The sequence below is a fragment of the Crocodylus porosus genome, unplaced genomic scaffold (assembly GCF_001723895.1).
Source record: "Crocodylus porosus isolate Cpor-Errol unplaced genomic scaffold, CroPor_comp1, whole genome shotgun sequence".
Classification (NCBI taxonomy): Eukaryota; Metazoa; Chordata; order Crocodylia; family Crocodylidae; genus Crocodylus; species Crocodylus porosus.
In genome coordinates this window covers 9084896-9106986 of record NW_017728950.1, presented here as the reverse complement: position 1 = coordinate 9106986, position 22091 = coordinate 9084896, and the positions used below count along the sequence as shown (strand labels likewise).

Here is a 22091-nt window from a genome sequence, read left to right as displayed (position 1 = left end):
CCACATCATTAATGAAGATGTTGAACAATATGGGTCCAAGGACAGAGCCTTGGGGGACCCCACTGGTCACAGGACACCATGATGAGTGACTGCCATCAATCACTACCCTCTGGGTCTGACCACAGAGCCAATTTCCCAGCCAGCAGATAATGGTGGACCCAAGGCTACAATTGGCCAGTTTTGCCAAGAGGTGATCATGGGATCACTTATACCACTATTGAGGTGTACACCCTACATCAGACTTTATAGTCCCTCTAATCAGCACTTGCTTAGTAACGATTGCCTTATTGTCAGAAGTGAAATCTGTATGAGTCTTAAACATGTTACAACAAAAAATAATTCTACTCTGATATTTCAGATCCTCTGATGGATTCATTTTTGTGATTCTGTTCTATAACTGTGTTACAGTTGCCAAGATTTCACAAATACTGAAAGATTTTATTTGTGTTGTTTTGGTTGTATGGTATCAAATGTTAATGCAAATCTAGGGTCTGATAATACTCATGATATTCACTTACTAAAGTGGCTTGTAAACCCCAATCCTGTAAATTTTGTTATCTAGAAGCATGAATGTTTTTGTATGCATCCCTTTGCGGGACTGGGACCTCCATTCACAGAAAAATAACGAGAAATAGACTCTGCGATATTTCTTTTCTCTTGAATTATTAATTTAGAAATAAAAAAAACTTCTATGCTTCCTGAATTCTGTGCACGTATTATCTGCACAATATCTGATGAAGAATTCAGTCAGCATTTTTTCACAGACTGATACTACATCAGCTTGCTATAGAAAAGATGAGAGAAAGCAGACAAAACAACTTCTATCTATAAGAAGTTTTATCTAAGAAATACTTTTATAAACAACATGTATCTATCACTGACTTATGTTTTGTTAACAGGTTTTGCAGCTTTTTAAAGCTTTGCACAGAACACGACAACAGGTGTTTAAAAACGATGTTGGAGCTCTAGAAGGTAAGAATTTTGAGATGACCTGAAACAAATGAGCCTGTTAGAGCATCATAATGATGTTCCTTATTCAGCTAAAGGCATTGCAATCAAGCAGGGTAATTATTTTCCCTTTTTTTTTAATATAGCATAGCACGCATGTAGTCTGTCCTGGTCCACAGCCTAAATAAATAGAACAGGCCATCACCCTTGGCCACAGGTATGAAGGTACAGAGCATAATCATCACAACGGTAGGTTGTTCCTAGACAAAAACAAAAACATCTTAACTTTAACAATCTAATTTCAAGTCTTGCTCACAGTGCCTCATGATTATCTGTAACTAGAGATAGGTGGATAGAAGTGATTCTTGTTCTCAGAGGATTCTGGGACTTGTTTGTGTTCCGATTTGGAATATAAAATCAGAAATTTTCCATGCAAAGGAATACCAGCCCCAGCCCCAGCTCCAGGGGAATCTAGAGACACTGACTCCATGGCAGACTCAGTTCAGTTAGGAGTCAGGTCTAAGAGAGAAGCCATGGGGCATGAGATTGGGTGACTGGAAGAGTGAGTTCCAAAAGCTTGAAAGATAAGTGCTAGTAGCAGAGTATGGGATGTTCTATGCCAGGGGTGGGCAAAATGCAGCCCGGGGGCCGGATGCAGACTGCCAGGCCATTCTATCTGGCCTGCGGGGCCCCTAAAAAATTTAGAAAGTTAATATTAATCTCCCGTGGGCTGCCTGTTATGTGGCCCTCGATGGCTTGCCGAAACTCAGTAAGCAGCCCTCTGCCCAAAATAATTGCCTGCCCCTGTTCTGTGCTGTTATTTGCACCCCTGTGTTCTTTTGCAACCAGTTGTGGTTGGAGTGGTACAGTGCACTGGTGTCCTATTGCTGGTATACGTTGCCCATGAGAATGCAATAGTTTTTTATGTTTTGCTTTTTCGCTGTTTTCTTTGGTTTGAAAAGCTTAAGCTGTATCATTGCTACTGGGGGGTTATGCTGCTTTAACGATATCATTTAGAATATTACACAAACCAGATGTATAGCTTAACCCTAGGAGGAAGGAAGGAAAGTAATTAAAGGTGCTTAGGTCATTAACATAGTAGGGCAGCAGGGGAGAGGAAGATAAATTTAGATTGTGGACGCTTTAATAGTTTAACAAGTGGCAAGGTGAGATATGAGAACTCTGGCAAGGAGATCAGAACTTAACAGCTTATTATAATCAGCCTAAATACTGTACTGTGCCTATCATAAGACAGCCTTACGTATAAGTCCATCTTACATTTTGAAGTTCAGTGCTAGAAAAAACAACTTTTTCTCTGAATATAAGTAAATAACTGTAGATAAAAATCTTGGACTTCTGTTTTCCTTATAGAATCCCGCAGGAGAATCAGTTGACCAAGGAAAGAAACCCAAAGGTTACATGCACTAAAAATACTTTAAAAAAACCTTCATGAAACATTTCTGACTTTGTATTTTAATTATATGTGCAAAAATACTGAAAGTACAGAAGTTAATGCTATAGGGATCCTGATAATATACCTACATATAACCTGACTACAGATACTTTAACAACTCATTTGAAGGAAAGTAGTAGTAGGCTTATTATCAGATTATATAGTAATACAGTTTGTTATTGAACAATGGGTTAAGAACAAAGACAGTAGTATAATAAGACTCCTTAGTGTACAGGAATTCATTGTCAGACAGCTCATCAAATAAAGCATTTTCATCTAAAATAGTGGGCTAAAAATGTCCTCCCTTTAAACAGACTGATTGTGTATTCTGTAGTGCTTTCAAATGCATTTTGTAGTTATGCTGAACTAAAATTAATTCCAGTAGTTCAGAAAGTCATCTCTTCGGGAAGTGAATCTGTTCACTTGTTCCCTGGAGTGTACATATTTTTAGTAAATAGAAATATTGTCAGTTTGTAATGTTGTATTTTAGCAGTATAATATCACTCTCGTCTAGGAATTTCCCTCAAGTTAAGGACTTCACTCTCTTTGACAAGCTCTGTCAGGTATAAACAAATTTGTTTAGGGCCTAGCACTGGGCAACCAAAATGCAGCTTTTGACAGTAACAATCATAAGAATCTGATGAACAGATTCTTTTAGCAGACTTCATTAGATTAATAACATCATAAAACTTAGGAGGCTAGAACTTGATCCCTGTTTATGCAGTCTACTTGGAAAATCTGTGCAGATTTTTTTTTCTTTAAGCCGATGCTAATACTGTATTTTCCTTTTAACAATAATAAATCAGTGACAGCTGCCTGTTACTCATGAGCATCTCTGTTAAAGCAAACTGTTATGCATTCATGAGAGTGGAAATTACCATAATATAAAATGACCACCCCAGACATACTCTATATATATTAAAAATGATATAGTTGTTATAAATTTCCTTGTGTATAATCTAATTATCGGGTGGCTGTCTTGAATTTCCCCCCTCCCACTACTATAGCAAAGAAAGTAGTGACAGCGGGGAGGGAGGGTGTTGAAGTGGCCCCTTTGGCCTCTGCCCTGGCCCCCACTTCTTCCTCTTGCCCCTGCTTACTGTCAGAGTTCTGTTCCCTCCCTGAGCACAATGTGAAAGTCAGCTGCAGGGAAAAGGATAGAGAGGAGGGCTGAAGTTGTAGAAGGCAAAGAGATGGGGGCAGAAGACTGCTGTGGGTCTGACTCTGGGCCCAACCCTGAATGCTCCAAGTTTCAGCATAGGTATTTCATAAACTCTTTTGAGAACCACTTTTGTACTTTCTTTTACATAGGACAAACTGTGCATGAATTAATTCAGAGCCAAAAGTCTCATGACTTATCATATAGTTTATTGGGCTGGCCCCAGCCAAGTCAACAGCATTTCAGGCCATAGTGACCCCACAACCGAGCACCGCTCAGTACATGACCCTATACCAAGTAACCCCCACAAAAGATCCATATGCTAATTAGCCCCCCAATCACAACTGGAACTGGGTGTTTTTGTTATAAGTCCTGGGACCCTCCACAAATGCATATGCAGATAAGGTGCAGAGCTCTCTGGTACTATCTCCATCCCATAGAGGGCAGGGCCACAGCCTCTCAGCTGCATAGAAGTTTGGTGAAGTTTGCCAAGCATTTAAGGCCAGTGAAGAAACAGGAATCATTGGAAATGAGAAAGAAAGGTACTACTTGCCTGTGGGAGCCAAGAGGAAGTCGAAAGCATATGGCATGTGATATGGAATTGTTAATTCACCAGTTTTGCATGGTATTGTGGAAAGGAAGAAACTTAATTAGTCTTGCAACAACTAGAACTGTCTGTAGAGGACACCTTGTGTTTGGGTTTGAATAAAGTGGGGTGGTATAACTAACGGCACACAAGAGAACTAAGTAAGGAGTAGGCAATGTACTTATGGAAAAGAGAAGAACGGAGATACCTAGTATATACCTCCTAGTAGGTCTAGGAGGATGAAAAGATGATGAGGGTTGAGGCAGCAGAGTTATGGCTACAGGCCAAGGGTTGGCTAGGAAAAAGGCATGATAGGGACAAGACCGGACAGGATGACAGGTAATATGCTTTAATAGATGATCCTGGAAGGTGTCAGGGAATAATGTGATATTAAGAAACAAAAGTGTCCAGGAAATTTGGGATAGGAGGGAATTGCTGGATAATGTAAAAATGTTCTATCGTTTTGTTGGTCTTATTTGCTGAAGTTTTGGAAACTGATGAAAGCATGTTTTAAGTTTTGACCTCTTATTGTTCCACTTCTTAGTTGATATGGTTTTTGTAATGCATGTAAGCTGATGGAAGCAGGTTTTAAGTTTTGATATTTTTGTAATACTTAAGTAAAAAGTTCCCATCAGTGTGATTTTTTTTTCCAATATGGACCAGGTGCTATATGGGCATGCTCAGTATGGGCTGCATTCAGTCAACTTCATAGTTGGTTTCCATGACTTGGCAATTGCTACTTATAGCTGCAGTTTAATAATAGCCAAATGCATTTAATGGGAGAGTTTGCTGGTATGTGAAACCTCGTCTTATATTTGAGTAAATACAGTATATTCTGGAAGGAAATTGATTTTAAAATTGTGCTTCCCGGATGTTAACAGGAATTTAGATTCAGTGCCTAGTTTTGAAAGCCACATGCTTAAGGTCCAACCAGCCAGTGAAAGGGAAAGCTAAAAGGGAGGGAAGAAGGTTAAACTAGATTAAAGAGTTCCTTTATGCAATCTCTATGGATTGGCTGGGGGCTTGCTGAGTGAGGGTCACATCTTCCATTAGCTAGATATCTGTAAAACTTCAGCTAGTGTTTTAAGTTCCTACCTTCCCATCAGAAGTTCCACTTGTGTAGAGGAAGTGGTCTGGGGTGCTGAGCACACAGTCTTTCAGCTACTCAAGGGAAACTGTTAATACTATACTGTTCTCTTTCTCTTATCTCTGGTCCTCCCCCTTTTCACCCACCCCCTTTGCCTAAAAGTAGGTTAAGGAGGCAGAGCGTCTCGGAAAGTGCTTTAGTCGAAGCTAGCTGGGACTGACTGAGCAGCAGGTTGTAATGTTACCACGTCAGTTGAAACAGCATTGTTACGTTAGAAAAGAGGCATAAATACCAACTGATAAAATAGAGGTTCTCAGCATTTTGAGACTCAGTGTATCCCTTGGAAAATGCCAGCTCTTAACTTTATCTTGTTTTTTGATTACAGGAATATAAGAGAGTAATGTTTTTCATTGCAAAGAACTCAGGGCCACAGTATGGGGTTTTTTGATGCTATGAGTTCCTATTTGAAATCTCTGGATTTATTTTGTGAATCATGTAGATGTTTACCCACCTAATAGTGCTAATAATAAGTGGCAGTTGATAGCACCCTTAAAGGGATCTCCTGCATCCCATGGCACTGTGGTTACAAATCACTGTTTTAGAGAATGCAGGAAAAACGGAGGAAGAGCGCTTCCTCTCTTTGCTGCTAAATCTTCTTGGCCCTCTTCTGCTAAGCATACACATTGTAAGAAAACAGAAGTTGTTAAGTGCGTAGTGCATGATAGGCAGCCAGGGGCAGATAAATATTAATTTTCTAAATTTTTCAAGGGCCCCGCGGGCCGGATAGAATAGCCTGGCGGGCTGTACCCATAGACGCATTTTGCCCACCCCTGTTTTATGTAATAGCTGACTGAATCAGCTTTAGCTAAAAGCACCCAAAAACCTTGTGGAAGCATCCGCTCTATGCAGATTTTGCAGAGCCAAGTCGAAATAACATGCTACTGTTTCTGGTAAAGCATGTTTTTTTTGGTTTTGTTTTTTTAACATCTGCATGCAGCCTATGTGTATTTGGCTCATAATATTCCTTCCCTTTGCTGTTTGTAGAAGGCTGTAGGAGAAATTCCCCTTTATCTACTGTCTACCCACACTTTTCTTAAAGTGAACTCAAGCCAGTAAAACATTCTTAACACAAAACATTGTGAAATTCTTTTAGCCCATGTGGTTCTAAATTTGCACTCTTTTTGTATCATAGTTGAACATAGTTTAAATATGCTCTAAGTTACTGAACATCTGATTTGCTCGTTTACACTTACAGTTGTTAAAATGAACCACAATATTCTATTTGATTGCTAGAGTTTGCAATAATCCTTCAAAAACACTAATTATATTTGCTGTATTTTGAGGTAAACAAAATCATGTGCTTGCATATTATTTTAGTCTTATGTGGGACTAAAAGATAATGCTGGTCACCCAAACTGTACAAAGATCTAGGATTATAATTATGACTGCTGAGTGCATTATGAAAGGAATGAGTTCATTCTCCCAAGGAAAGAAAGAGAATAGGTAGTAAAAGGACTGTGGAAGTTAACAAAGACAAATGTAACGTGTTTAAAGTGTGTAGGCTTCTCACAAAGCCAAAGGACAATTTAATAAACTTGTTTGGGTTTTTTTTATTTATTCCCTTGCCCTCTTTCAGCTGCAAGGCAGAAGATAAATGAAGAATTTAGAAATAATCAAGGCGAGAGATCTTCTGAGAAAATAGAGGAGGTAATTTCATCTTGATGTTCATCCCTGCTTTTTCTAACAATATTTTGCATGTACATAACGGTGTCTTCCCTGAAGAAACTCAAAGCAGTTTGTGCACCCTAATTGAGCTACATATTCCAAAATGTTAATTTAATGAAACTTTTATATGTATTTTTTGTGTGAATGTGCTTTAATGCTTATTTTATGTAAACGGTATTTGCTACATATAACATGCAGTAAGTGGTCTTTCATATTTATAATTTAAGACAAAGAGTCTCAACCAAGGTTCTGCAGCCTCCTGAGATCCTTTCAAAAGTTCTGCAATGTTACCAGTATTGCGTGTGCAAACGTAATTTGGAAGTTAAACCCGGAGATGTCTAACAGGAATCTATAGTGTTTAAAAACATACTGATCTATTATCTTGGTGAATTCTACGCAACAACAACAAAATTCTGTTTTTTTCTGTCATCAGAAATGAGTGAAAACTAAGACCTGTCATTTTCCGAAGGGTGACCTAAGTCTAAAAAGTACTTAAAGTACCTCTTTTCAATTTTTTTAACCAAATTAGAATTTTTTTTCAAATTGTTGCTCGTTTTTTCCTCAAACATTCCAGTTGCAATTGGCAAGTTTAACATCTATGAATAAATATATTGCTGAATTTTCTTGCATACAGGCACAACTCCCTCCACTTCCCCAGCTCTTGTTAAGCAGGGAAGCTGATTTTCTGCCTGTGGTATTACTATTCAGGTAGCTGAGGGAGTCAGTTGACTTAATGGCTCATTATTCTCCAAAGGTGTTAATGACCAGCTCCTTTTTTCTTGATGTATCACTGATCAAGTTAATGTTTTTATAACAAATTTGCTGTCTGTTAGTGGCTTCTGATCTCTCTCTTCCTATTTCACAGGATGGGTCAGATGAAGATTGGGCTGTCCCTGCTCTATGCAGGCATAACTCTAGAAAAATGTATTAATTTTGTCTTTCAAAAAGGAGGTGTGAATTATATTCCAGGGTGTGTTGTATGTGAGAAAATATTATATATCCATTCTCTAGGATGGGTAAACCAGGACACAGAGAGGTTAAGTGACTAGCCCAAAGGGATTGTCAGAGCTGGGACTTAGTTATTCTGGTTCTTGGTTCTGCAATAAACAGCTCCCCCCGCCCCTTAATCAAATGTTTGTGACTGAGTTGTTCATATAGATATATTTGTCATCCCACCTATGTTTTTGTCCCTCTTTTTTGATGGCATATTAAGGGACTCAAGGGGCAATAAAAAAATCTGCTAACTCGCATAGAATTCAAATACTCCTTCCCATTATGTAAAATGCATTCATCAAGGAGCCTGCTTAGCAGTAAGATTATGAATGGGCTGAGGGCTGAAAGTACAGTATAAGTATACAGTTGAAATAATATAAAATAAATAGTTTTTGTTTTAACATGGTCTTCACCATTTCCATTAAGTAAAATCTTGTTAAAAATGTTGCACACACCTGTGATTTCTCTCCTGAGTTCATGAGGGTACATGGTAAGAAAAATAACACCTATCTTTAGATGTGTTTTGCAGGACGACGTAAACCAGGGCAGTTGATTCAGTGTTTTGCATCACACCACCCATTGGACACTGACGTTAACACTTCCGAGCATTCAGTCCAGGCTCTCAAGCATGTCTGCCAGTTGCCAGGCAACTACAGCGCTAGGCATTGAATTTTGTCATGTATTCAGTTGTTAATATAATAATATAACATTACTATAATTATTGATATGCAGGTAAAAATACATAGCAAAATCGTGACATCTCTGCTTTGTTTCTTAGTGGTGATCTAATAGAATGCGTATGTGTTTAATATTCTTTTTTCCCCCTAGTTAATTGGGATATTTGAATGAATAGTCAGTGGTGAAAAAATTCTGTCTCCGCTAAAACCATCATGATTATCTAGTGCAGTGGTTTTCAACCTGTGGTCTGCAGATCCTGGGGCCCACAGAACATGTCTAAGAGGTCTGTGAAAGATGACTATATTCCATCAAAAGTATGTGAATACCCACACTTACAATTCAAAGGTGTTCACACCTCCATTTGAAATTTCCAAAGGGTTCCACATCTCTATTCAAAATTTTTTTTGGTGTCCACAAGTGAAAAAAGGTTGAAAACCATTGTTCTAGTGCAATGTAAGCCTCTTACCTTTCTTAACTATTGTAAATAAGTTGCAGTAATGAACCAAAAACTGATCTACAGGTATGCAACCAGCATTTTCAACATTGCTGATTTCTCAGTAGCTCAGAACCTGTGGAAATAAAACCACCTGTCTGTGCTTAAGAGTAGGTTTTGGCTGTCTGGCTTTAGACATTCATTTTTCAAAATATTGAGTATTCATATCTGAGTTACTTCATTAACTATAAGTATAAAATGAAGTAAGTGTTTTTTAGCATGTGCAACATTAAAGAAGTGTTTAAAAGTGAGGAGTAGCCACCTGAAAGATTTCAGAATGTAAGGAGTTCTGTTTGTCCAACAGTTCTCAATTTTGCAGCTGCATGCCATGGTTCCACACAAACAGATAAGTACTAGCCGCTCACTTGAGAGCAGTTGGTTGGAAAGAGCACATGTGTGGATCTCTTTCATATTTCTCATTGAGAGAAGAGGAATTCCAGGACTTACACCCAAAACCCTAATGCTAACAGTTGGAAAGAGAGCAGTTCCTCAATTCTCAACTACACCTGCTGCTTTATAATCCATGTCCTGCAACATCTTAAGCCTGCTGACCCCTACTCCTCCTGATATGTATTTGTCTCTTCTACACCTTCTTCATTAGAGAGCAAAATCATGAAAGAACTGACAACCTGATGCCATTAAAGATCACTAGGCACTTTTTGTAAGATCTTTACCGATGTTCAGGATAATTGGACACCACTTAAAATATATTTGCTTGGTAATCATTCTCCCTGTCTAAATAATCAGTTGAAATTTTAGGAAGATACTGTACTGCTCTGTGTCTACAGCTTTTGTTTCATCTTAAAGGGGCTGTATGTTAGGGTGACTATATCAATTTGAAAACCATTTTAAGAGCATGCAGGAGAAAAGGCATTCAATGTAAGATGCGGGGGGTGGGGGTTAAATTATTTTTTGGAAGGCCATTTTCAGTATTTTTCTATATTTGCCAACATGGAAAATGTGTGCAGAACCAATACTTCAGCATTAGAACTGCCCTGCTTTGTTTTGTTTTTCTTCAACAGCTAATGAAAATAGGTTTGGATGTTGAAGTTATACTGAGAACTTCTGTTATTCAGGGAGTTCACACAGGTCCTGACAGATTGTGTAAGTAAATCTGCATGGTTTCTCTTTTTTAAGATGTGTGCTTTACTAAACTTTACTAACACAACCTGAAATATGCCTCTGTGTAAGTGCATATTTGCATGTGTGGTTTGTTCTTTTTTGTTCAAAAGTGTTGTATGTTTGTTGTTTATGCTACAGTTCTCTAACTGGCATATTTGACTCCAAGTAATAAAGCAGGCCATGCATAATTTTTATTTCCCCTCCTTTGTGTAATAAACAAAAATAATAATAACTTTAACAAGCTCTTTGTCCTTTTTGTATGAACTACCTTGATGCCTCTCCATACATTGATATTAAAGGTGTTACCTTGGAATCTCTAACAAGCTAATGATTCATATTAATTTTATTTGAATCTAAATTTTGCTTTTTACTACACTGTATTTAACAGATCTGATTGCATTACCTTAACTTTAAAATCTGATTTTTGGCATTATTGCTTATCAGAGTGCTAGTGAAGTTTATTTGAATATACTAACGTGTGTATTATGGCAATGTTTAATGGACTGAGAATTCTTTGATATCCTGTAGCCAAGTATCAAGTTTTAGTCTGATTTTTTTCAAGAGCATAACATATTGGGCATTTCTAGATCGTACTTCTGTTGTTCTTTTGCTTTTGGCTTCTCAGTAAACATAGGGATTATTTAGAGAAAAGAAAAAGGCATTATATTAGAGGTTTACAATATAATTCATAGATTAATAAAGAAGAGTGGGTACTCCTACTTATGTGTTCTCATAATACAAGAGCAAAAGAACGTTCAGTGAAGTTGGAATTTATTAAGTTATTTACTGAGGATACTTCTTGTCTGAGGGCCAAAAAGGCAAGGTCAAATATCTATATTAGAAGCTCTTTAAATTAAATACTGTCATTGTTAGGGCAGTGTGAAACACCATAGTTTCATTTCGATGTCCGTTTCACTGTTTTGAAGGGACAGTGTTTCATCTTGTCGTTTCATTTAGTTTCGAAGCACTGTCCTGTTTAATTTCGTCAAACTATAGGCCAGTCAGGAAACTATAGGCCAGTCAGTCTCTCTTTTATGCCAGTCCCGGGAACACCGGCTCCGCCCTTCCCCACACACCTGTGAAAGGTGAATTCCTGCCCAGCGTCTTGGGCCTGCGGGCGCGGGACTAGTGGGCTACTGCTCGGGCACGGGGCCCTGGAGCCTGCTGGCTCCTTCTCTCCCTCACAGTCATGTATCCACAAATGCATCTCAAGCAGGTCCAAGAAGGTGATCCTCCCCCTCTGTGTGACACTGGTCAGGTCGCAGTTGGAGTACTGCATCCAGTACTGAAGGGCGCTGCACTTCAGGTGGGATGTGGACAACATGGAGAGGGTCCAGAGGAGGGCCATCCACATGATCGGGGGCAGCAGGCCAGGCACTACGAGGAGAGGTTAAGGGACCTGAACTTGTTCAGCTTCCACAAGAGAAGGCTGAGGGGAGATCTAGTAACCATTTACAAACTGGTCAGGGGGGACCAGCAGGCATTGGGGGAGTTCCTGTTCCCGCGAGCACTATCAGGAGTGACAAGAAGTAACGGTCACAAGCTGGCAGAGGGTAGATTTAGGCTAGACATCAGGAGGTGCTACTTCACTGTCAGGGCGGCTAGGATCTGGAACCAACTTCCAAGATAAGTGGTGCTGGCTCCTACCCTGGGGATCTTTAAGAGGAGGCTGGATAAACACCTCACTGGGGTTGTTTGACCCCATTACTCTTTCCTGCCATAGCAGGGGGTCAGACTTGATGATCTGCTCAGGTCCCTTCTGACCCTACCAACTATGAAACTATGAAAACTGTCACTGTTTCAACGAGTTATGACATTTTGCCCATAGACTATAATGGGGAATCATGAAAATGCCTAAAACTTTGTCATTTCTTGCCTGATTTGGATGAATATTGCAGAGATGGTAGCCCCTTCTGAGGGCATGAAGCCTGCCAAGATTCAAGGAGATAGATGCAGAGGTTTCTGAGAAACTGCCCCTCAAAGTGGTCAAACCAATGCAGATCCGAGGGCTCGCATTCCTATGTGGGGCCCGCATAGACCACTGGAGAAGATTGCTGCTGCTGCCTGAGGCTCCTCTTATGCAGCCCAGATCTGGGGGATCGCACCCCCAGGAGAAGTCCAGCACAGCCTGGCAGCCCTCCTGGATCTGCATCCCAATGAGAGGAAGCTCAGCCTGCTTGTCCTGCCTGGGACAAGCACCACCCCTGTTTGCCACCCTGCACGGCTCCAGCCCCGCCACAGCTTACTAGCATCAGCAGTCATGCTCTTGGCCTCCTGCACAGTGGGGGCAGTGTGGCTCAGCCCTAGCCCCCAGTTATCCACTGCTTCTGCCACAGCACGCTGCTGCTCCCCAGCTTAGCGTGGCGCGGCACAGGGCCATGTACTTTCAGGCAGCTCTGGGCTGTTACCCAGGGCCATGTACCACCCATGGGGACCACCGGCTGCACCAGCCCTGGTCCTGCATGCATAAGCCCTGCGCGCCACTTCTGTGCATGCAGGACGTGGCCCAGTGTGGCTGGTGGTCCCTGCGAGTGGCGCACAGCCCCAGGTGACAGCTGAGAGCTTCCCAAAAGTACACGGTCCCACGCTGCACCATGGCAAGCTGGGCGGCAGCAGCATACTGTGATAGAGGCAGCAGATACCTGGCAGTTGGGGTGAAGCCATGTTTCCCCCCACCATGCAGGAGGCCAAGAGTGCAGCTGCTGATGCTGGTAAGCTGTGTGGAGCGTTTGGGGGGGGCTGGAGCCAAGCAGAGGGGTGAGTGGGGGGGTGTCAGTCCCAGGTGGGATAAGCAGGTTGAGCTTCCTCTCACCGGGGCGCAGATCTGGGGGCACACACCCCTGGGAGGGCTGCCCGGTTGTGCCAGACTCCTCTTGGGGGTGTGAGCCCCTAGATCTGCGCCAGATGAGAGGAAGCTCAGGCTGTTTCCTGGGATCAGCACTGGGCACAACCCATGCCCAGTGCCAGGGAAGATTGCTGCTGCCACTGGTCTCAGGCAGCAGCCTCCTGTCATCTGGTGCACAGATCCAGGGCCTCGCACCCCTGGGAGGAGTCCGGCACAGCCCCACAGCCCTCCCAGGGGTGGGAGCCCATGGATCTGCTGACTGAATAACAGGATGCTACTGCTGCCACCTGGGACTGGCGCTGAACTCAAGTAAACCAGGCTTTGAAACTCAAAATGTTTTGAAACTTTCAAAACATTTAGAGTGCCCTTGTTTCATTTCAAAGCTGTTTTGATTCATTTCGATGTCTCTGTTTCGAGCTCAAAACAGCTTCAAAACGAAACACCTGGTGACATTTTTTGCAGCCCTAATAGCTGTGGACTATGACTGAATTACCACCAATATCTTTTATAGCTGACAACCCATAAGCTACCTAGGGCATGTTTGGAATCTCACATTTCTTAAATAACTGTAATGTAATGAGGTTTCTTGAATTCAGAAGTCCAAAACCAGGACTGGAGCTTGGGAAGATGAGTGTTGTATAACATGCAATATATTTTTTCCTTTAAACAGATGGAGTCATTTTACACTGTTGTAAGTTTAGCTTTACATGTATTTCAGCAATATTATTCTCTTTATTTAAAATTATGACACAAAGTGATACTTAGCTATCATTAGATTAATTAGTATGTTTTTAAAAAGATCAGCTTAATAGGTTTGAAGCTTACTTGTTAATAAAGAAAGCAGATTTGTAGCTAGGGTTTTTATGTTGTTAGACAATTTTGCTAAACAGATATTTTCTGTAGGATGTTACTGTGCAGCCTGTCGAGTCAAATTATTCACAGTGTGTAACTTGCTTTATTTTGCCAAACAAGCTGATATAAGTAGAGCTTATCTTTCCATTATATGCCAAACGTGCCATGCATCCTGATGTTTTTTACTTTAGGTTTGCTATAGTGACAGAAGGTGTATATACAAAACTTTGCTTTTTTGATAAAAGAAGCTAGGTATTCTTTTTTTCTCAATCTTTCTTTGTTTTTTCTGTTACTTCCTCTCTCTCCTATTTTTTTAGCTTGTACTTCATTCTCATGCGCACATTCCTGATGTAGAGGAAAAGAGAGACATGAGCTAGGTCATGAATGCTTCCTTTATGCTAGGAACACAAATAAAATATTATTCAAACAGTTTAGAAATGTGTTAAATACTTTTTCAGTACCAAGACCAGAAATTTCAAAAGAAATGCAGCTTTAAAGGAAGCAATTTCCTCCCTTTTCTGGAATATATGGAAAAACAGCATAGTTTGGACGTAATGTGGCTCATTACACACATGGAATGGAATTTGGAACATTTTAAAGGTTTACTGTACCTTTAGTACCTACCTGAATAGTCAAAGTACAGAGTTATGTTTGCAACCATTGTACTTCAGCTTATAGCTGTGCTGTTGGCACAAATCTCTCAGCCCTCAGGTGCAGAACTCCCACATGGATGTTCAAGGAGCCAGATGGTTAGAACTTTTTCTGACCCATGGGCAGATAACATGGTGCTCAGCCAAACAGAATCCAACACACTACTCTCTCCTGCTGTTTGTGAAAACTTAGTAAACAGTAAATCTCATCTGGCACTTTCTCTTCCTGTCTTTTTTTTAAAGCAGATCTAGCACAATTAAAGGTTAAAGTCCTTAAGTGAATGTCTGAAAGCTTCATTTTAAATTTTAATTTTATATATTTGAAAATTTAAATAAACATCTGAGTTGGGTTTACCAGGAATTAATATAATTTGCTGTTCTGTTTTGCAAAAAGTGGAAGAATGTTGCAATGAAAATGTGCTACTTCAAAGATTTTTCAGAGATGTTTTTAACAGCAAAAAGGTGAACTTTGTGGAGGAGACCTTCTAATGCACAGTAGGTAAAATGTTAATGCTCTCTTGGTGGCTTAAAAAATTACCATAATGCTGTTTTTAGGTTTACCTTAAAACTATGTGCTCTGTAGTAAACTGCTCCATTGCTTGTAAAGATGATAAATGCCATATATTTTTATGGCTCGTTACAGTAAAATATTATTCTAACAGATCTTTTTTTTTTCTGTTGCAGTGCTTATACCCAGGAAAGATCTGCTACTAGACAACGTTCCTTATCGTGACATGCCAACACAAAAACACAAACCTTGAGAGAATAAAGTATATTTCTTTTCTTTTTTTTTCCTCAAAGCAAAATTAATTTCCTATAATGAAATCCTTGAAAACAAGTACCTGTTATGTCTCCCTTCAGACTAAATTTAGAAAATATTGAATCCTGTTGTAGGAAATAAGGATTAAAACCAATCCACTGATTATACTCAGAATTAGGAAGGTATATTTGAGAGACAAGACTGATGTCACTCATTTCTGAATGACCTTTTGCTTCACTGGTAGGGATTACATTTCCATAGAAACTCAAATTATGTTTTATTCTAAAAATATACTAGGTATGCTACATTATGTTTGCAAGCACTGGCTATTATCATTTCCGATAAGCTCTGCATAAAAATTTCATAACAATTCAGGATTTTTACAAAACTAAACAATATTTACAGAAGGACTTTACAACTTGCAGCCCTAAAAATACGTATTTGTAAAATCAATAACAAAGGTACACTGCTACAAATTGACAATGTGAAAAACTGTGCTATGGGATATTGTTACCTTTTAAGTGTATAAATTGCACCACCAGTGTTTTCTGAAATAACTTCATCATTCTAGTGTGTGAGAGGTTGATTTGAGGCTCCTCAAACAGATTCTTTTCAACCTTTGCAGATGGGGGAAAGTGAGTCTGTTGTTGATCATTAACGTGCAAATACTATTTTGGGTTATTTGAATTACTGTGGAGCATAGAAAGTTGCCCATTCCCAACAAGTCATACTACATTGATTCTTAGATCATAATGTTAATAGACTTGCATGTTCTGATCATAGACTAGTTTACAGAGGCATTTCTCAAAAACAGGATAGTTACGAAGTGGCAGATGGCAGTATCACAACTATATATATGGATCTTACTGCTAGAGCATAATAAATTAGAATGACCTGGTTTCATTGTTTCTAATGAGGAAAAATCCTCAGACTGATGTGTGCTTGATATGTTTCATTTAAAATTTTAACTCATTACGCATAGGCAGACAAGGTTCTCATTCTTATTTAAGTTCAATTTTGAGAGAAAGATACCTCCACCATTTATCTATTTTCTTGAAATGAATGTAGTAATAATACTAACTGTCCACACACAATAAACAAAACCCTCTGCCCTGACTTAAGATTGCCACCTTTTGTAATTCATCAAGTTAGAAAGTACTTGTGCATTTGAAAACTATTATATTTGAAACCCAATCTAAAATTCAGTGTCAGATAACTTGTTTCAGTGATGCCTATATTATCTAAAGAAATTTACTAAACCTAGATTGTTTTGTTTAAAGCAAGCCATCTGGTTTTTGCTCTTGTATTAGCCATGGTGGGCCTGTTGACTTCAATTTGAGGAAGAATTAACCCTGATGAAAGTGTAGATAGGAACCTTGTAATTGTGCAGTATAAGAACTTGCTCATAGCAACAGTAGATGGCACTCTTCCACATGATATTAAAGTAAATTTTATGCTGCACAAAGTTGAAGTGAAAATCTTTTTTGGGGGACTCTATGGGCACATCTACATGTTCATTAATGCATTGTAATTAGGCACATTAAGTTTAGTGCCTGTAATGACGGCATGCAGGCTTTGTCTGGTGCACTAATGCACAGTAGAATTACTCTTCTGCACATTAAGCATGTTGTGTAGATGTGCCCAGTGACTCTAAATGTGTTCTTCTTCTGTCATTATACATATGCTTTGTTTTGTCTTTATCCATTACTCGTAATAGAAATCAACCTTATAAAACTCAGGCATCGGCAACCTTTTAAGGCAGCAGGCCGAATTGATCCAGTTCAGGTCAGAGGTGGCAGGTATGACCCAGCTACCACTCCCACTTCTCCCAGCTGCATCATGGGGGAAATGCCCACATTAGCCTGTGGGGAGCACCCACAGCCAGCACTTTTCCCCATGTCAGTGGGGGAAAGCAGCTGCTGCCAAAGCTCCCCATTCCTAAATACCACTGAAGTCCAGTGTCCGCGGGCTAGATCAAATGGCACTGCAGTCCCGATTCAGCTCATGGGCCATAAGTTGCCAACCCTTGTTTAAACTGATCAGTATGCTTCCAGTGTGATTTATTGCTGATATAAAAATATACTTAAGTCTGTCCATGTTTAAAGCTCTTCAGGATTCTTAAACTAAAGAATCTTCAGGATTCTTAAACTAGATTGAACAAAGTTCAAGTAAATGGAAGTAGAACAGCCCTGCATTGGGGAAGAGATTGACTAGATGTGATCCAGCAGTTTCTGCCATTGTCTTTGGTGGTGAATGTACACAAAAAATTATATTTCACCCATAGTCATAAATTAATAGCTCACTGTGCTAGAGGAATGTAGTCTGCTGAGTACATGTTCTGTCCCTGAGATGCATCCCTCAAGGGCACCTTCTGTAGAGCCCTTAGTTTCCTGTCTACAAATGTGATCAGCTTCTGTGACAGTTGCCTGTTTAAAGTTTTTTAAGACTGGAGGAGAAATGCATTGTCAACTTACTGATATCAGTGAAGAATATCTGGACAGCCCTAAACTCTATTAAGTTGCCAGTAGCCCCTTTCTTTTCAGTGGAACTTCCCCTTAGCTCTTCATCCATAAGATGGCAGCTTCTGACAGAGGAAGCTCTAACATTGTGGTTCTTGCTGATCTTGAAACACCTCAGAACTGTTGAGAAGGTGCTAGATCTCTTCATGGATAGCCCTGATTTCCTGTGGAATCTGCTTATGTTTATCATAGAAACATAGGCCTGGAAGAAACCTCAAGATGTCCTCTAATCCAAGTCCCAGCTCAAGGCAGGATCATTCCATTTGATGTCGGTGAATAAATGATTTATTCTGTGTCCCAATTAGGGAAATGTCAGTGAGATGGATGAGTCAACCATAAGGGATAGGCAGGGAGAACGTACCTGGCAGTCAAATACCAAGACATTTTAGAATATAAATCTTGCATCATATTCCAGATGTGGTCAGGTTTGGAATTCTGCAGATATCCTCTGTACCTCAACTTCCCTATATACTGTAAAAGCTGTGTTAACTGGCACAAATGGGGAACAGAGGTTCTGGGCATCTAAAAATTCCAGTTATCTGAGGCAGGGGTTTTTAACCTTCTTGGGGGTGGCAGCGGCCACACACAGAGTAGTGGCAGCGCAGGATGGTGGGTGGCTAGCCAGAAATTCCAGTTAATAATGTATTCCAGCTAGTAGAATGCTGGTTAACACAGCTTTTATTGTATTGTATATTTTTCTTGCTTGAATAATAATAGAGTTGAAAATAAAGGTTCCAGGCTTCTACCTTATAAATTGATAGGAGTTAGTGGAAGTAGGATTGTAATAATTTCTTCTGTACAGCCTGTTTATGGTTCTCCTACATGAGCACTACATATTCCTGCTGTTTCACACTCCTGGACAACAGACACTGAAATTTCAAGTGGTTAGATGAGAAAAATCACAAAAATGACTTAAAAGTTTGGTAGCTTTCTTCATTATCAATTGTTCTCACCTGTAACAGGTCACCCTCCCCAGCTCCATCTTTTCTGTTATCCGTGCCCTATGTGTGGTGCCCTTGGAGTCCCCTTTTAAAGTTCCACGTGTCTCGCTCTTTACTCGCCTGCCACATCTTGATGGGAAATATATTGATGTACTTGTAGATGGCAGACTGCCTATTGTATTTTTGTACACCACCATGGGCCCTGACCCCCATCTTTCTCTAATTATGCTTCCCCATCTAAACCTACCCGATAGGGTTTGACTCTGAGGCTCTAGCTCCATGGTCTTGGGGCTTGTAGCCCTCCTTTCTGCCCTAATCTAGAGCCTAGCCTCCCTGGCCCAGAGGCCCATCCACTGGCCCCATAGTCCAGGGGCTGCAAGGTCAAAGCTGGGTAGTGGCTCCAAACCTCTACTTTCCCAGTCGCGAGCACCAGGCCACCTTGGCCTTTTATGACTATGCCCTCTGGTGCTGGGACCTGTGCACCCTGAATACTGCACCCTCTCTGGTACCAGGGGACCCATGCTGAAGTGGGTCCCCCAATGAGACCTCCTCCTTCCCCTATTGTCTCTCCCAAGCCACAGGTATTTCAATCAGCTAATATATATAGTATATGGTTCCTTCTTGCTGCAAACCCTTTCTTGACATAGCAGTCTGTTCTTTAAAAAGAAAGGTTTTGATGCATTCTCTCAGCAATGACTGAGTTGCTTGAATATACATTTGTGTCCAGAGCATTGTATAGTGCTGTACTTAATCATGTGAGAAAGATCTATCTTTATCCAGGGAAGCTGAGATTGTTATAATCACATCAGTATGATTCAGTATCCTCCACTGATTTTGTTTGTTTGTTTTAACAGACCGTAGGAACTGCACAATTTTAAAAACAAATTATATCTGCATGCCTGCCTTCCAGAATCCTAAAAGAGATGGGGTAGATATGGTGGTATCTCTTTAAGTTGCAGTGTAGTCTGTAAACCTGTATTATTTAAAGAAAATGAAAGGACCCTCTAATAGCCAAACAGAAGAAGATCTGCTATTAATTGGAAAGATTGTTGATTGTCTGCTTCAGATTTGTGTCTATGCTGCTGTAGCTACAGTTCATACAGGTATACCCAAACTAGCTTTTTAATTAGGTATGTTGGGTAAAGATAGCACAGTGATATGAAATCACTGAGTATCATTTGGCCTAACCACCAACTTCAGGAGATGGGGATCTTATAGCCCTAATGAGTTATATGTGAGTGATGCCACCCAAGTTAATTTCATACTACCTTGGGTAGGTCTATAAAAGCTTCAATCAGAGCAGTGACCAGTCATGCTTATGAAATGCTTGCTAGAGCAAACGCCATCTTGCTGTGTGTACTTAAATCTAAGGTGTTTGACCTACTGACATAATCCAGTGTTTCTCAACCCGTGGTATGTGTACCCCCAGGGGTATGCGAGACACAGGCAGGGGGTACACGGGTGCTGCGTTTTGGTCTTCGCTTGCTCGGGCCAGAAGTTCCAGCTGCCAACCCTCCCCCTGTGTTCAGTGCACTGGGGCTTTCGCTCCCCAGCATCAGTGTGCTGCGGGGGGATAGGAAAGGAGGCCCCACTCGGGGCCACGGTGGAAAAAGTGGGACTCAGCTCATGGCGGCAAAACTGCAAGTGCCATGGTGGGACTTCCAGTTTCACTTTTCCCATGTCGATCAGCAGCGAGTACGTAAGGTACCAAAGGTTCAGAACCACTGACATAATCTACTGCAGACTGATCCATTGCCAGTCTTGTGTTCTTTTCAGGAAATCTTGCCTTTGTGTGTATCATGGGTTTAATACAAGCATTACATTTTTTTTTAACAGGAAAAATTCCCAGGTTATAATTTAAACTTGTTTTGACTATGAGCTCCTTTTTTCCCCCTCTTTAACCCAATGTTATTGCAATATGCAAGGTTTTTTCTATCATCTTGTCCATAAGAGCTCTCTCAGACTTAGGAACAAAAGTGTTATAATGTGTTTACTACATCTTAGTGTTCATAGAGTTCCTAAAACATCTGGGTGGAAAATTTGGTTTATGAATGGATTTGTTTTCATAAGTAAGATTTGAGTTGGAAGTCAGCTTCAGCTCCTTTAGAGAAATAAGTTTTTTCTAATTTCTTCTGAGCTAAGTATAATACTGTATATAGCTTATATAGAAAGAACATTAGAAGTCTCACGCTATGAGGTCTTTTTTATCTTCTCCAGTGTGCTGAGCACCTTGGGAAAGATCTTCAACTGGTATAAATCATCATAACTTCACTGACTTAATTTACCTTAACTCTAGAGCATCTGCCTTTATCTGTGCCCTTATCAACTGTTGTGTCTTCAAAAGTACTGGACTACACTCACTGTTGTATAATGGTGTTGCTTCAATCATACTGGATCTGTAAATAAGGCAATTTAGCTTCCAGTACTGGCAGTTCCTTTGCTTCCTTTACAAAAGGGAAAAAAATACTGACAATTGAAAACTAAAAATAAAGGCTGACCAACCATTACAGGAAGAGCTGAGTCCTAGTACTTCCCTGCCTGAGAGAACGCTTTCCAAACTATTTGCAATGGAAAATACAGTTTATCCTAAAAACAGCAGTTCAATCTGCTCTGGCATACTTTGATCTTTAATTTTAATTGAGACATTTAAAAGTACAACATGAATTCCTTATTAAGTTTATGTGAGAGGGAAGGTTTTCTTTGGGTGATTATCTTGTATCAGACCAGCTGTATTGCTAGAATCAAGTTAAACAAGCTTTCGAATACATCAGATATTAAGGTTAGTATTTCACAGGTACAAAGGTCAAGCGAGCCAAAGTTTTGGTTATTTTGGCAGTCAAAACTCAGTCTCCCTTTTGTGAATGAATGAGAGATTATCAGCATTAATAGTTGATAATCTGTGTGTGCAGGGTAACATGGAAGTCCAATCTCTGTAATTCCTGCATTTATTTTTTTTTTGGCCTATGTAAGATTTTATCTGAACAGGTGGATTCATTCTTTTTAAACATTTTTCCTTGGACTTTTTAAAGAGACAAAGGCCAGAGGTGGAGGGGGGAAAGACCTTCTTTAAATAATTTGCTACTTCCGCAATTTTTTTCCTTTTTTTCAGCACTGTTAAATTATTCCATGTCCAAGAAAGAAATAAGAGGCAACACTTTTTACATCCTGCTTTTTCATAGAAGATATTCCTCTACTTTCTGTCTCACTTTTCCAAAGGCCAAACTCTTGAATGGCCCAAGTAAACATTGCATACCATGAGGAAAAGATTTATAGGAATCAG

At 40.0% G+C, this 22091-nt stretch overlaps 1 protein-coding gene across 1 annotated transcript in view; it reads left to right on the top strand.

The window, feature by feature from the left end:
- LYRM7 (LYR motif containing 7) overlaps positions 1-16268 on the top strand; it is a 19757-nt gene extending 3489 nt beyond the window's left edge. The window contains exons 2-5 of the mRNA XM_019555400.1: positions 900-972; positions 6870-6940; positions 10145-10226; positions 15276-16268. Of these exons, the coding sequence (XP_019410945.1) occupies positions 900-972; positions 6870-6940; positions 10145-10226; positions 15276-15352 (303 nt within the window). The 3' untranslated portion in view covers positions 15353-16268. The remainder of the gene's footprint in view (positions 1-899; positions 973-6869; positions 6941-10144; positions 10227-15275) is intronic.
- Positions 16269-22091: the final 5823 nt, after the last annotated feature.